The sequence below is a fragment of the Megalopta genalis genome, chromosome 2 (assembly GCF_051020955.1).
Source record: "Megalopta genalis isolate 19385.01 chromosome 2, iyMegGena1_principal, whole genome shotgun sequence".
Taxonomy (NCBI): domain Eukaryota; kingdom Metazoa; phylum Arthropoda; class Insecta; order Hymenoptera; family Halictidae; genus Megalopta; species Megalopta genalis.
In genome coordinates, this window is record NC_135014.1 from 8,191,253 (window position 1) to 8,204,011 (window position 12,759).

At 48.5% G+C, this 12,759-nt stretch overlaps 1 protein-coding gene across 4 annotated transcripts in view; it reads left to right on the plus strand.

Moving 5' to 3' along the window:
* The window catches only part of numb (NUMB endocytic adaptor protein), a 64,271-nt gene extending 52,573 nt beyond the window's left edge, over positions 1–11,698 (plus strand). For 3 of the 4 annotated variants that reach the window (XM_076528840.1, XM_076528841.1, XM_033478206.2), the window contains 9 exons: positions 2,099–2,263; positions 2,429–2,500; positions 2,592–2,810; positions 2,878–3,064; positions 3,820–4,077; positions 4,172–4,192; positions 4,733–4,918; positions 5,001–5,491; positions 6,982–11,698. In XM_076528840.1, the coding sequence (XP_076384955.1) occupies positions 2,126–2,263; positions 2,429–2,500; positions 2,592–2,810; positions 2,878–3,064; positions 3,820–4,077; positions 4,172–4,192; positions 4,733–4,918; positions 5,001–5,491; positions 6,982–7,299 (1,890 nt within the window). In that variant the 5' untranslated portion in view covers positions 2,099–2,125 and the 3' untranslated portion in view covers positions 7,300–11,698. The remainder of the gene's footprint in view (positions 1–2,098; positions 2,264–2,428; positions 2,501–2,591; positions 2,811–2,877; positions 3,065–3,819; positions 4,078–4,171; positions 4,193–4,732; positions 4,919–5,000; positions 5,492–6,981) is intronic. The other variant, XM_033478207.2, reaches the window with a different exon arrangement.
* The last annotated feature ends 1,061 nt before the right edge of the window (positions 11,699–12,759 follow it).

Here is a 12,759-nt window from a genome sequence, read left to right on the forward strand (position 1 = left end):
GCCAAATCGCGCAGGCATGGGACTCTGTGAAAATAAGCCCCGCGAGAACATAATTATGAAACGTCATCGATCCGGTGGCAGATGACAGCTGTAATCGAACGGCGCGGCGCACGGCCACTTACGGACACTCCTCCGGCCGGTTATCTCTTCGGGGCGATGATAGGGAGAGCGGGTCGGGTTGGGTCGAATCGAATCGAATCGAGTCGAGTCGAGTCGAGTCGAGTCGAGTCGCGTCGCTGCTGCGCTAACGCATTGCTAAGCCTATTACCACTCTAAGCAAATAGCCCGAATAATCGGATTGCGTCGAGAGTGCTTACTTTCGCGCGTTTTAACCATTAGCCCCGGTGCTCCTCGACCGAAACGCGAAGAAAGGCTGTCCGGCCGTGCATTATTTTGACAGGGAGCGCATCGTTTCGCGGATACACAGCTGCGCGTCTATTGTTTGCGAGCTCTCATCCTCGGAAAAGCGGATCGTTGCCCGTACGTGACAATATTTGCTTGGTCTTCGAGCGCGGTTCGGCGAAACGCCCGTCGGATGCGATCGAATAACGCCGAGTGGCCTATGCAACATTTACAGGGGGATCGATGCTGTTTGTAGCCGCTGATTCGAGGCCGCTGCAGAAAATTGGAATTCAAACGGTTTTTGTTTCGCGTCGACGAGTTATCGATATCAGCTTTTCTCTATGCGAAACCCGCGCGTCCCGAAGAAACCTTGACGGGATCAATTATTCGGGTCGGTTAGAATTTGAATAGAAATCGCGTCGATGCTTATCTAGCCCGGCCGGTGTTGGGACGATGAAAAAGGCGGATTAAAGAGGACGCTCCCTTGGGAATCGACCTCCCCGCTTTGGTACGCGATACATACACGGTTACACGAGATATTTGCAGCGTCCACCATGCCGGGGAACGCTTCTAGATGATCTCGTTGATATTTCTTATCTGACGCGAGAGGATCGTGTAAGCCTAGGCTAACGCGTTTCCGTATTTTAAGGGCGAGATAAGGCCCGCCCTCTTATCTTCGCCAGCGACGATGCTCCGCTTCTGTAACCATTACCGCACCAGAATTTTACGGAGTTACGCGAGCGGATATTCTTCTTCGTTACCGATCGCCGTTTTCACGGCAGTTTCAACGGAACATTATACACTTCGTTTAATAAATCATCGCGAATCGATTGCAAGACACTTTGCTTTCTCTCAAGAGCTACTTGGATATCGATGCACCGTCTCCCGATGCAACAATGCGATTTTCGATACGGTCGACTACCGAAGAGGTAATCGAGCGATTACTGCAAACAACGTTGCAATCATCGGTAATGGAGATCGAACGTGAAAGAGGCAGGGGGGGCTTTCTCAACGGGCTTCCTCGGTTCTTGATCCGCCGACCGGTTCTTAGGGGTGCCGATTTAGGAGGGTAGCCGCGCTAGGGGAGAGCCCGAGGAGGGTCTCGATATAAAAGATTCTTTGGGAACCGATGCCAAGATTCGATCACAGGCTTTTGTAAAACTACGACTCGGCGCTCGACTCCGTTGTCGCCAGACACCGGCTTCTTTCGGCCGGCTATTTTCTCAAGGCTGACTGTTAACGACTCATCGGGGAAACCTGGAGCGGAGTGCTCGTCCTCTGGGAACGCTCGCAGCTTTCGCAGAGGCTCGGCGATTTCACGCGAGGGGGTCGTTTAAACGGGCAAACGCCGAGCAGAGCGAGAGATGATATCCGCGCGGCGGCGTATCTTCTCGACGACGCATCGTTTCACGAAATTGCTTTCTAGGGGCTGCTCTTTGCGACAATTGAAAGCCTCCGGCTGAATTCTTCGGAGAATTTCGACGCCCTTCTCCGGGAAAAATTTCACTGGAAAATCGTGCTCGGATTTCCGAGGTTCGCTTGCCGTTCCTTAAAGCTGTATAGATATAATTTAACCCGTAAAATTTCGACGAGAAGTTGCGTTAAGATGAAAAACACAGCGAACGGTTCGTGGAACCTCGGCTACGTTGCGAGCACCGCATCCGGTTAGAACGAAACGACCGATGTTATTTTCTTGGCCGTGGTTGATTTTAAATGGACAAGGGAATAATTATGTTTTGTATCTGTGTTTGCGCAGAAGCGAGAGAGGTCGCCTGGGAAAAGAATGGATCGACTACGGCGGAGCTTTCGAGACAGCTTTCGGCGACGGAAAGATTCCCACGTGCCGGAATCGAGCAAACCCCACCAATGGCAAGCAGACGAGACGGCTGTCCGTTCGGCTACTTGCGCCTTCCATGTTAAGGTATCGTCCTTTTAGGAGCTAAACGATAATGCAATCGTTCCGAAGCAAAATGAACTCGACGGCGTGGAACGATGCGATCGAAAGATATTATAGGGGGTTATAGCGCAACGAATATTCATTCTTCCTTTCGTAATTCATCGATAGTAATAAATCTGATCGTTGCAGTACCTGGGATGTGTAGAAGTGTTCGAGTCAAGGGGTATGCAAGTATGCGAGGAAGCTTTAAAAGTACTTAGAGTAAGTGACACGAATATGCGAGGTATTTAATGCGACGGGTCGAGGAGAGAGCTCGCAGCTTATATTCATTTTCTTGGTTATGAATCGGCAGAATTCGAGACGAAGGCCGGTTCGCGCGGTGCTGCACGTGTCAGGGGACGGTCTGAGGGTCGTCGAGGACGAGACGAAAGGGCTGATCGTCGACCAGACGATAGAGAAGGTCTCGTTTTGCGCTCCGGATCGAAACCACGAGAAAGGATTCAGCTACATTTGCAGGGACGGTACTACAAGACGGTGGATGTGCCACGGTTTTCTCGCGCTGAAGGAGTCGGTGAGTAGAACAGCTATCTTCCGTGAAGCAACTTCGATCGGGAGCTTAACGTCTTCACCTTTTTCAGGGTGAACGTCTGAGTCATGCGGTGGGCTGCGCCTTTGCCGCCTGTTTGGAACGAAAGCAGAGAAGGGACAAGGAGTGCGGTGTCACGATGACGTTCGATTCGAAGACCTCGACCTTCACGAGGAGCGGAAGCTTCAGGCAACCGAGCCTCACCGAACGGCTGCAGGACTCGCGCGAGAGAGCCGTCGGTCGGTTCTTCTCGAAATTACTTCTCGATTACGATCCCTTCATTCGACTTTAGATTTCGCGTGCTATCGCCGCCGTAAAAGTTGCGCCATTCTTTGCAACATATTATACACGTATAGGAAATATCAAAAAACTATGTACATCCAAAAAGAAATAACTTCTCTAAAATTGGTCCAAACGATCTCTGGATTTTTTTGAGACGATAAAAGATTGCTGGACGATGCACCAAAAATTTGTACAAAAATTGCAATCGAGCGAAACGAGATATACGACGATTTAAACAATGCACTTCGCAGGCTTTGTAACTTAAACGCATGCTGACTTAAATGCCGACCACTTGAATGCAGCTATAAACGATCGAAGATCGTTGTTTTTGCAATAGTTTTTGTATATCGCGTCTTAGTCCTTCTAACATTGAAATATTAAACCTCTACCGAGCCCTGAGAGCGACTGACGCGTATTATTTTATGCGAATGACAAGACTGAATTGATTCGTACTTGTCGCCATTTTATTTATAATGTAAAGCTTGATTAAAATGATTTTCCAAGACAGAGTTCAAGACCGTCATTTTAACCGGCATGCTAGGTTTAGCGTTGAAAGAAGTTGAACGACTCGTTTGGTCCAATTTGAAGAAAGTTATTTTTATCACACGACTGTGTGTATTACCGAGCGGTGACGGAATTTTTGTGACTTCCACCGCGAACGAATATTAAATATTAAATTATTAATTGCCGTTGAAACTGCGGACTGTTGTAGACGTACCCCCGTTGAAGCAAGTCTACAACCCCTTCGCCATCGAGAGACCGCACGCCACTCCGTCGATGCTCGAACGACAAGGTTCCTTCCGCGGTTTCACGCAACTGAATCAAGCTTCTCCGTTCAAAAGGCAGCTCAGTTTGCGGGTGAACGATCTTCCTAGCAACCTTGAACGGGCGCGTAGCCACAGCCTCGAGCCGACGGACCTGGCGCGGCTACCGTCAGCCATGTCCCACATCGTCCCGTTAAAGCCACCAGGTGAGCATCCCTCGTGCAATTTCGTTCCGAGAGCTTTAGCACTTTCGAACTGACACTGGATACCGAATAATCTGCTTCTCCGTTTTTGCAACAGAATTCGAAGGATATGACGAAGGTCATTATTCCCTATTCTGTTAAGTGTCCATGTTGCCTGCCCCGATGGTCTATGTTCTACGATCGATCCCGTTTTTACATCTAGAAATATAATGCCTTGCAATGAGAAAACGATAAACGCTCGTTCAAGATTTGATCCGGTGGTGTAGCAATCGATAATTTTCTCATTATGTACATCGTTGATTCGTTTAAACGGTCGAACGAGACGAACCGATTAAAACAAACGCTAAACCGAAGGACACGATTTTCTTCGAGACGACGTAGTTGGTCCTCGTAGCTTTCCGACGCTCCCGTTCGAAACGACTCCTCCTCTTTGTTGGATACCATCTCCATCCTAAAAGTTTGCCATCTAGAAGTCTCCACCTGTACGTTTCCGTTAGACGTCCTCCGGGCGTGTTTACCGTGGCCGTGTTGCAGCATGTACCCGTAGTTTGGAGCACCAGCTCAGAGCACCGCATTTAGATAGCGATCGAGTTAATGTTTGCGATGTTCGCCGCGAGAGTCTGCGAAAAGGTCGATAATGTTGCCGATGTTTTTGCAGTCAGTCCGATACCGGAGATATCGCCCGTGGGCCAGGACAGCGTTTCGGCGATGTGCCAGCAGATTTCGCGGGGTCTCTCTCTCCTGACGAACATCGACGAGTTCGGACCGCTTCCCACCCAGAGCACAGCGTGCTCCGTTGCCAAACAGCTCTTCATCAGCACTTCTACCAGTAACACTCCGCCAGGTACACAATCTTCTATTTCCAGTGTTCAATTCTTGCCTGCGGTCGCGATAATTCGAAGACTAACGACCGTGTTCCGCCGTAGTAACGAGCAGCAGTTCCCTGGACGAGATGAAGTTACAGAACGAACCGAGCCTGAACAACAACAACAACAATAACAACAACAACGACAAAAACGACGATCTCAGCAACTTGAACCACGTCGGGACCACCTGGCAAGAGTCACCGTCGCCGGTTCTGAACCACAGGTTAACACCGATCCTGAGCAAAACTTCCAACCTCAGCCCCATCCTTCCAAGAACGAGCACAGCGACGCCGAGCGCGATGAACGCTCCGGCAGCTAGCACGGTCGGCGTCTTCGGCACACCGCCGTCAGCTAGTCCAGCCTTCAGCACAGCGTCCACGTCCTCTTTGGGGAACACGTCGACGCCGGCCGTCAACAGGTCACCGATCCCGAAGACCGCGTCTCCGACCACCAGCGTCGCTTCCGCCTCCCCGGCTCCGTCCGGCAGTTTGACCAGCGACGTAAGCCAGACCAGTCAGATCTCGGCAGTGAATCCGATTTCCACCACGGCGGTAAGAAAATACAACGTAGATCGCGGATTACCGGATATGGATTTTTATGAATTTACGGTGGAAACGAGTAGGCCGATTTATATCGTGAAACAGTAGGTAGGTTAAAACTGTTTAACCCTTTCGCTACGGCGGGCCTCGCCGCGGAGTCCCTCGTGTAGAACGGAGCACCCTGCCGAAAGCAGGAACATTAAGCGCGCGCAGTCTTCAGCATTCGGGGCCAAGTCTTTTGCTTCAAAAACGTTGGATTAATATGACCAGATTTATTACAATTGGTCGTAGTTTTTGGTAGATGATAGCGTCTGCGAACAGAGGAAAGCGAGGCGATAGCCCTTGTTTTAACTTTTGGCTCCATTGTTGTGACCGGTGACTATAGTCACCCGTCGTGTACAGGTGGCATCTTGTGGCAAGTGACTATAGTCAACCATCGTATGTGGGTGTCGTTTTGTGGCGGGTGACTATAGTCACCCGTAGTAGCGAAAGGGTTAAGAATACGAATTGCGGCTTATTAATCCTTTGAACTATGACAACGAGTCTTCGTCTCGCGATGAAGATCTCGTACACACGATCTACTAAATGTGACTGCGATTGATTTCTTCTTCCGAGTCGAAACAAAATTTGATTAGATTCAGGCGCATACCAAAACTAACACATTTACGCGATAGGTTTTAAAGAAAATTGAAAGAATATGCAATGATTAGAAATAATGAGCTTCTACCAGCGTTTTATAAACACTTCTTAATCGAAATTTTTATTTTTATTATCTTAACACTGGAACTATCGAGCTCTCGACGAGAGCAATGTACGTCGTTTCGTGACAATGGCAAGATTGGATTTATTTAAGCTTTATGCGATTTCTATCGTAATATAATGGGTGTCCCGAAAATGTCCCGCAATCCGGAAATGGGAGGTTCATTCGAAGCAACTTTTTCCTTTGCGAAAATTTTCACCGAGGCACCGTTAACGAGTTATTAACGAAAAACAGTAACCAATAAGAATCGAGTACGACTGACGCGCGGCGGCCCAGCCAACGAGCGCACGAAGCCTAGTTCCGCTCATTGGCTCGACCGTCTCGCGCCAAACGATCTCGCCTCTGATTGGTCACTGGTTTTTGTTAATAATTCGTAAAACGAAGCCGCGGATTGCATTTTCGCTAAGGAGAAAGTTGCTCGAAATGACCTCAGGAATTCCCTACTTTCGGATTGCAAGACATTTTTGGGACACCTTGTATATGTGGTGTCAGAATAAAGAAGTTTAAAAATTTCTTCTAGAAAGATTTTTATAATATCAGGAACCGTAAAAAGAAGAAATGAAAAACCAGTCGTTTTGGCTGGTTTTGTAGATTTAGTATTAAATTGCAACTACTCGATTGTGCCATAAATGCATAAAATCCTAGTATTACAGTTTAGCCGAACCTTCTACGCGGTTCTAAGATCCGTCGCAGGCTTTGCTTTAAATGTGCCAAGATCGTTAACGTTGACAAACGTTTTCAGGTTCAACCGGTCTCGACGACGTCAGCTTTGCCGAAGCCGGACCAATGGCTGGGTAGCATAACGAGCTCGGTGCCGCCAACCACGCGGTCCACGCAAGAGCGTGGACAAGGACAAACGAGTCCTCGGCGAGCGCCGCCGTTGCACGCGAGAGCGTTGTCGCTAGGATCGGCGGCGATGAGCCAACCCAGCAGAACAGGACCATCGGACCCATTCGACGCCGAGTGGGCGGAAATCGCGGCGAGGAATCTGCGACAATCGAGTGCCACGAATCCTTTCATCGTGCCGAACGCGACGCAGGCGTTCCAGGTGCAATTGTAGCGCCAGGAGTTAATCAACAGCGTCGTCAAGTACTTTCATTCGGGCACATAGTAACGACTTGCCCGATCGCGTACGGATCTCTCGCGCGATTAACCTGGAGTATTACGCGCGAGGGTAGCCCGAGTAAAGGAGGAAGGATCCCGCCGGGAGTCCGGATAGAGCGAGATCGATCGCCAGGATCGATCAGAAATCGCCGAGCCGCGCAGAGAGAAGGAAGGACGCATCGATCTCGATGAGGGAAGATAGTTAGAGTAGCAACGAGGACGACGAACCAAGCACAAAACACGTATTCGTAAAACATTCTTCTAGACGAGTAGATCACGCACACAGCCTCGACGACCTCGGTTTCGATGTAAACGCTAGGAGTGTACGGAGAACGGAGGGACCATGCCCGTTTGGTCACCGCTTTACGCAACGCGAGACGATGATCCGTGTAACCATGGTTTCATACCATGGCGTCGCTCTGACGTCGTTACTATTACCTAAATGTCTATCACGAGATACTTGATAAGTCGCGAGACACGCTGGTCTCGACTACATTAATAGTTTAGACTCCCAGAAAACGGTTACCCGTCGTACCGCATGAACACGCAAAATTAAACACGCACCCAGAGTTACGCTGCACCACGTTGTTTCGTCGAGAACGATAAAATCAACAAAAAAGACAAAAAAAAGAAAAGAAAAGAAAACGCATAAACCATATAAGAGATACAAAACCTAGCATAGTTTCGGCTTCGTGGCGAGAAAACTATTTTCCTGTTGAGGCGGCTAACAGCCGCGTGACACTTGCGAAGAGACGCGAACGAACGTTCCGCCGATCGTCGTCGAACATTAGGAATTAATCGGAGGCGGGGAGCGGTAGCTAGACTTTCGGATAGACAACCAGCGAGGCCGACGACGAGCTCGCCGAAAGGTAGGACTCGTCGCGGAGGACTGTGATAGACATCGAGTCGTGGCCAGTACTTAATCGTGGCAACGGAATCGGGCGGCTGTTGCGGATTTGTTGCTCCGGGCGACCATGCCTAGAACCACGGGACTAGTCGCCTAGATCGCGTTGGATTTCCTAGCCAGCAGAATATGAAACTACACCTAGTTAAACTTAAGCGAATTAGATATCGAAGTTGTTAGAAGTCAGTACGTTCCAAGCTATTGTTGTCTAATATCGAGTCGCGAATCGCCTTTATCGCTAGGCCACGACCAACGTCGTAGGCCAACGTTTCGCTCGACGATCCTGCGTGCGCAAATAGGACACAAACAAGGTGCTTCCGCCGAGGACTAAACGACGCTCGGGAGAGTTGTCTCGCGAGACCCAAACGAGGGCAACGATGCACGAGAAAAACGTTAGCGTTCTTGCATGTATTTGCTCGATGGAATATAACGAGGTTTTTTCCAAGACTATAAATAACTAGAGCGCTGAAACACTTTTCCTCGAGGTTTGCGCACACCTCTTCGAGACTACGCGACACTCCGTGGACCTGAGAGAATCCGAGGTAGAGAAGACATTTCTGTACCCGACAGTTTGTTTCGGTCGTTCGAACGAACGATCAAATTCGGTGCGGTTTTGTTCGTTGCTGCTGCTGCTGCTGCTGCTGCTGCTACGTACGCTCGAGTCTCGAAGCGAGGATCGAACTGCTTCCTCGTGTATACATATCAAATAGGCGATTAAAGCGCAGCCTTTCGCGATCAGCGCAGTTCGTTGCTATGCAGTTCGCGTTCCGTGTCTTCGATCGAATCATCTCCTTTTGTTGCGACAGCTTAGCGTGGCTCGAGTACCTCACTATATTCCTTCCATCAAGTACAAACTGTGTTACCGATTGTTATAGTGTATATCACTTGTTAAAATTCCCTTCGACCGAGAGCGATTCGGGGAGCTATGGACCCGACAGGCTTTTGGGTTTCCGAGCTCCTGACTCGGTAGACTCCCGAGCTTTCGTGGACCTGCGACTCGCTGCTCTCGCTCCCAGGGACTCGAGGGCGCTTTCCACGTCCGCGTAGCACTCAATTAGGGATTAATATCGCGTTGCAAAACTTTTACCGTTCGGTTGACCGATACATTCTCAGTTTCTTGAAACGAATCGGCGGTCGAGCCCTTACCGTACGCTCCCCGGTGAAACGTTCGCAAGTTTCGCGACTCCGTTCTTGGATGTTCCAGTAGCCAGCTGAGCAATTTCTCAATTCGTTCAGAAGTTTGCGCGGGTTCTTTTCGAGAGGAAAACAGCAAACGCGCTATACGAGATTCTTCGAATCGTACAATGCTCGACCGGGTGCTGAAAACGACCGCGCAAGCTTATCCTTGACGGACGCAGTTTCTCGCGATTAGATACCGATTATCGTTTGTAAATAATTGTACGAAATCAGTTACTTTATCGCGACCTCTATTCCAGAAGAAACGTCTCGCTTCATGTGCCTTAGTGTAAACGTAGGTTAAGCTCTGGAGCTAATGTTGGACTAAACTGGCTTACACACGAACTTCATTTATCTTGTCCGAACTGTAGACGCCACCTGCGAATCGGGTCCCATGCATTTCATTGCGTTCCGTGCTCCCGTTCGACCAATTTTTCGTGCAAATTCATCGATGAGACGGGTGTCGGCGTACGGTAAGGGTGTGAATTACGAGAGGGTAGTCGCCATTATCGAAGCAGGAGAATTTCATCGCGAAACGTGGAAGAGAGGAAGAAAGCGCGCGCGAGAGAAAGAGAAAGAGAGAGAGAGAGAGAGAGAGAGAGAAAGAAAGAGAGAGAGAGAGAGAGAAAGGGTACATGTTCGATCGTCAACTTTGACGATTCGCGTATGTGCATTGTACATAATGTAGTTATTTAAATTGTAACGGAAGAGTTGGGAGGAGGGGGGGGGGGGAGTGAGTACGAATAAATCGTAGAGAAAATGAGAGAAAGCGTGAATGGACGACCGTGTATGCGTGCGAGCAAAGTTTCTCGACGAACCGGGACAAGAGGGCAAATGATGTTCTTCGTTGCCGACATTTTCTTTTTTACGTTACGATCTGTAAGTTATCTTGTATATAGTTCTCGATAGGCGTTACTTAGCACAAAAGAATCGTTGCTTCTATGTACGTTCAACAGTTCGACGATGGCCACTACTTCGAGGGGGGGGGATCGGTTGCCCGGCGAATAACGGAACGCGTGTCGTTTGGCGAGGTTTGCACTCGATCCGAGTCGACTCGAATCGAATCGAGTCGAGTCGAGTCACCTTCTGTCCGTCCCGCAAATCAAAAAAACAAATACCGCCGAAACCAAACTCTACGTCGGAGCAGCGGAACAATCTTGGTCGAATCGATGTACTTAAAAACGAACGCGGACAGTTTGGCCGACTGACTCCGGACACGGTTTGTCCACTTTAGCGTCGCGTTATCGCGATTCCGCGACGTCGCGCTTGCCAGAGACAAAGGGGAGCGGTGTTGGACTCGCCGGGATTTCGGGGTATGCTAAAACGCGACGCTAAGGGTAGAGAGAAGCTACCGATCGACGAGGACTTCCTTCGATTTTCTTCGACGATCACACGGGAAAGATAGATTGTCGATCGGTTGCGCAGGTTCTCTCGCTGTGCTTTAATCTGCTGAACTGTGCGATGTTCGACTTGTTTCTCTTGATTTACTTTGGATGTCGTAGACATCGCGCAGCTTCGCTCTAATTGAGAACTCGGGGAAAGAGGGACCGGTGGCGAGTGTACAAAATACAACGCAGTGATTCATTATTATAACACTATCGCCTAAGTACTTACTTTTTCTTTTTGTTCTGCCGTCTTCTTTTTATACATCCTTTTTTTTATATCTCGATGTACTTATTAATTATTCGTTCGAGTTCACTTTCGTTAGAATCGAAGTCAGAAACAGGGGTAGAAAGATAGTGAAAGAGAAATAGAGATAAAGAGAGAGAAAAAGAGAGAGAGAGAGAGAGAGAGAGAGAGAGAGAGAGAGTGCGTGAAAGATGGAAGGAGAAGCATATCCTGACTGGTTTCCGTTTCTCATGGAGCTGAAAGTAATCAAAATAATTAGTCGACTTCGAGATTGAGAATAATTTGATTCCGATGCAAAGAAGAATTGGTGTCCGTGGAAGAGACATTCCAGTGTCTCGTTCGAAACGCGAGAAAGACTATAGAGAGCATTTAGGATTCGTTTTCACTCGGAGGTACACGCAGGGACACTGGAATAGAGGATGCGGGTGCACCGCGTGCCAAATTGAAACGTACAACCGCGTTGCCTGCAAATTTCGACGGTATATCGTGCACGCTTCCGTGGTTGTGTTGTATATAGCGTCGCCGATCGATTCCTAGATCAATGTACGACTGCGTGTATATTACGTGAAAGTATCCCTATTCGTTTTACAATGTATCTGCCTCTGTAAAGATACAATTTATTATAATATCTGTTGTGATTACCAAACCGTTCTTCTCGTTTCTTTTTTCTTACCTTTCCCATGCGATCAATGTTCGCACGTTAACGCGATACGTGCTCGGCCGTCAAATCGACAAATTCGTTCCGTCTTTGACGTCGATTCACGAATTCTAGCTAGCGACAAAAAACGAGCTGTCTCGTTGAAACTAACGTCAGTTGGGAACACGTTCAAGTTGTATCGGCTAACCTTAATCGTTCGTCTCCATCGAAATCCGTTCGATTTCCTATCAAAATTTTCAGCGTCAGATCAAAATTCATCTAAAGATTTTCTTTCAATTAAAAGAAGAGAAATGACGACTACGAGCGATGCGCTAGCAAGATACCCCCCCAGCGTGGCGTCCCGCTGCTCTCCGAGGAACCTCTGCGATCCAGGATGCCCGAAGTGTTTGAATATCCAGCCACCCGCCACAGGCACTTCTTCCGTTCGCTTTCAGTTGACCTACACTTGCGACAAGTAAGAAACAGCCACGTAAATCCAAACGAAGATATTGACACGCCGCTCTTTAACAGCGCGCTATACGCGCCGTGCTATTACCCGCGCCCGGTAATTTGCCCTCTCCCAAAACCGTCGCCAGCGAAGAAAATTAATTGTTGTCCGAACTGGATCGATTGCTGCGGCATACCGATATCTGAATATTTTCGGTGATCGGTGTTTTCTGGTATTTATATATATATTCTAATATTATTGTTTAATAATAATATTCCGTGCTCGAACTAATTCCTGCAAATTCCCACGAACCAAAAAGTACGATACTCGATTAAGCTGTCGATAGGATTAAAATGTCGCGGATGGGTGAACGAATGTGTTGCGTTTCGAGCGAATGCAAATCCAATATGAACGTAGAGAAGTTTGTTGAAATGAAAAACACGGGAGAAGTGCTCGCTTGTGGAGAAGTTCAAGGCGCGCAATTTCGGCACGATGCGATTGCAAATTTCCCGACGATTCTTTTCGTGGCACTGTTTTTCGGTGTAATGATTCAAGAAAATTGTCCGCGTTGAAACAATGTGATCTGGTGTCTCGCGTGCAACCGAGAAACCGCAACTGGAGA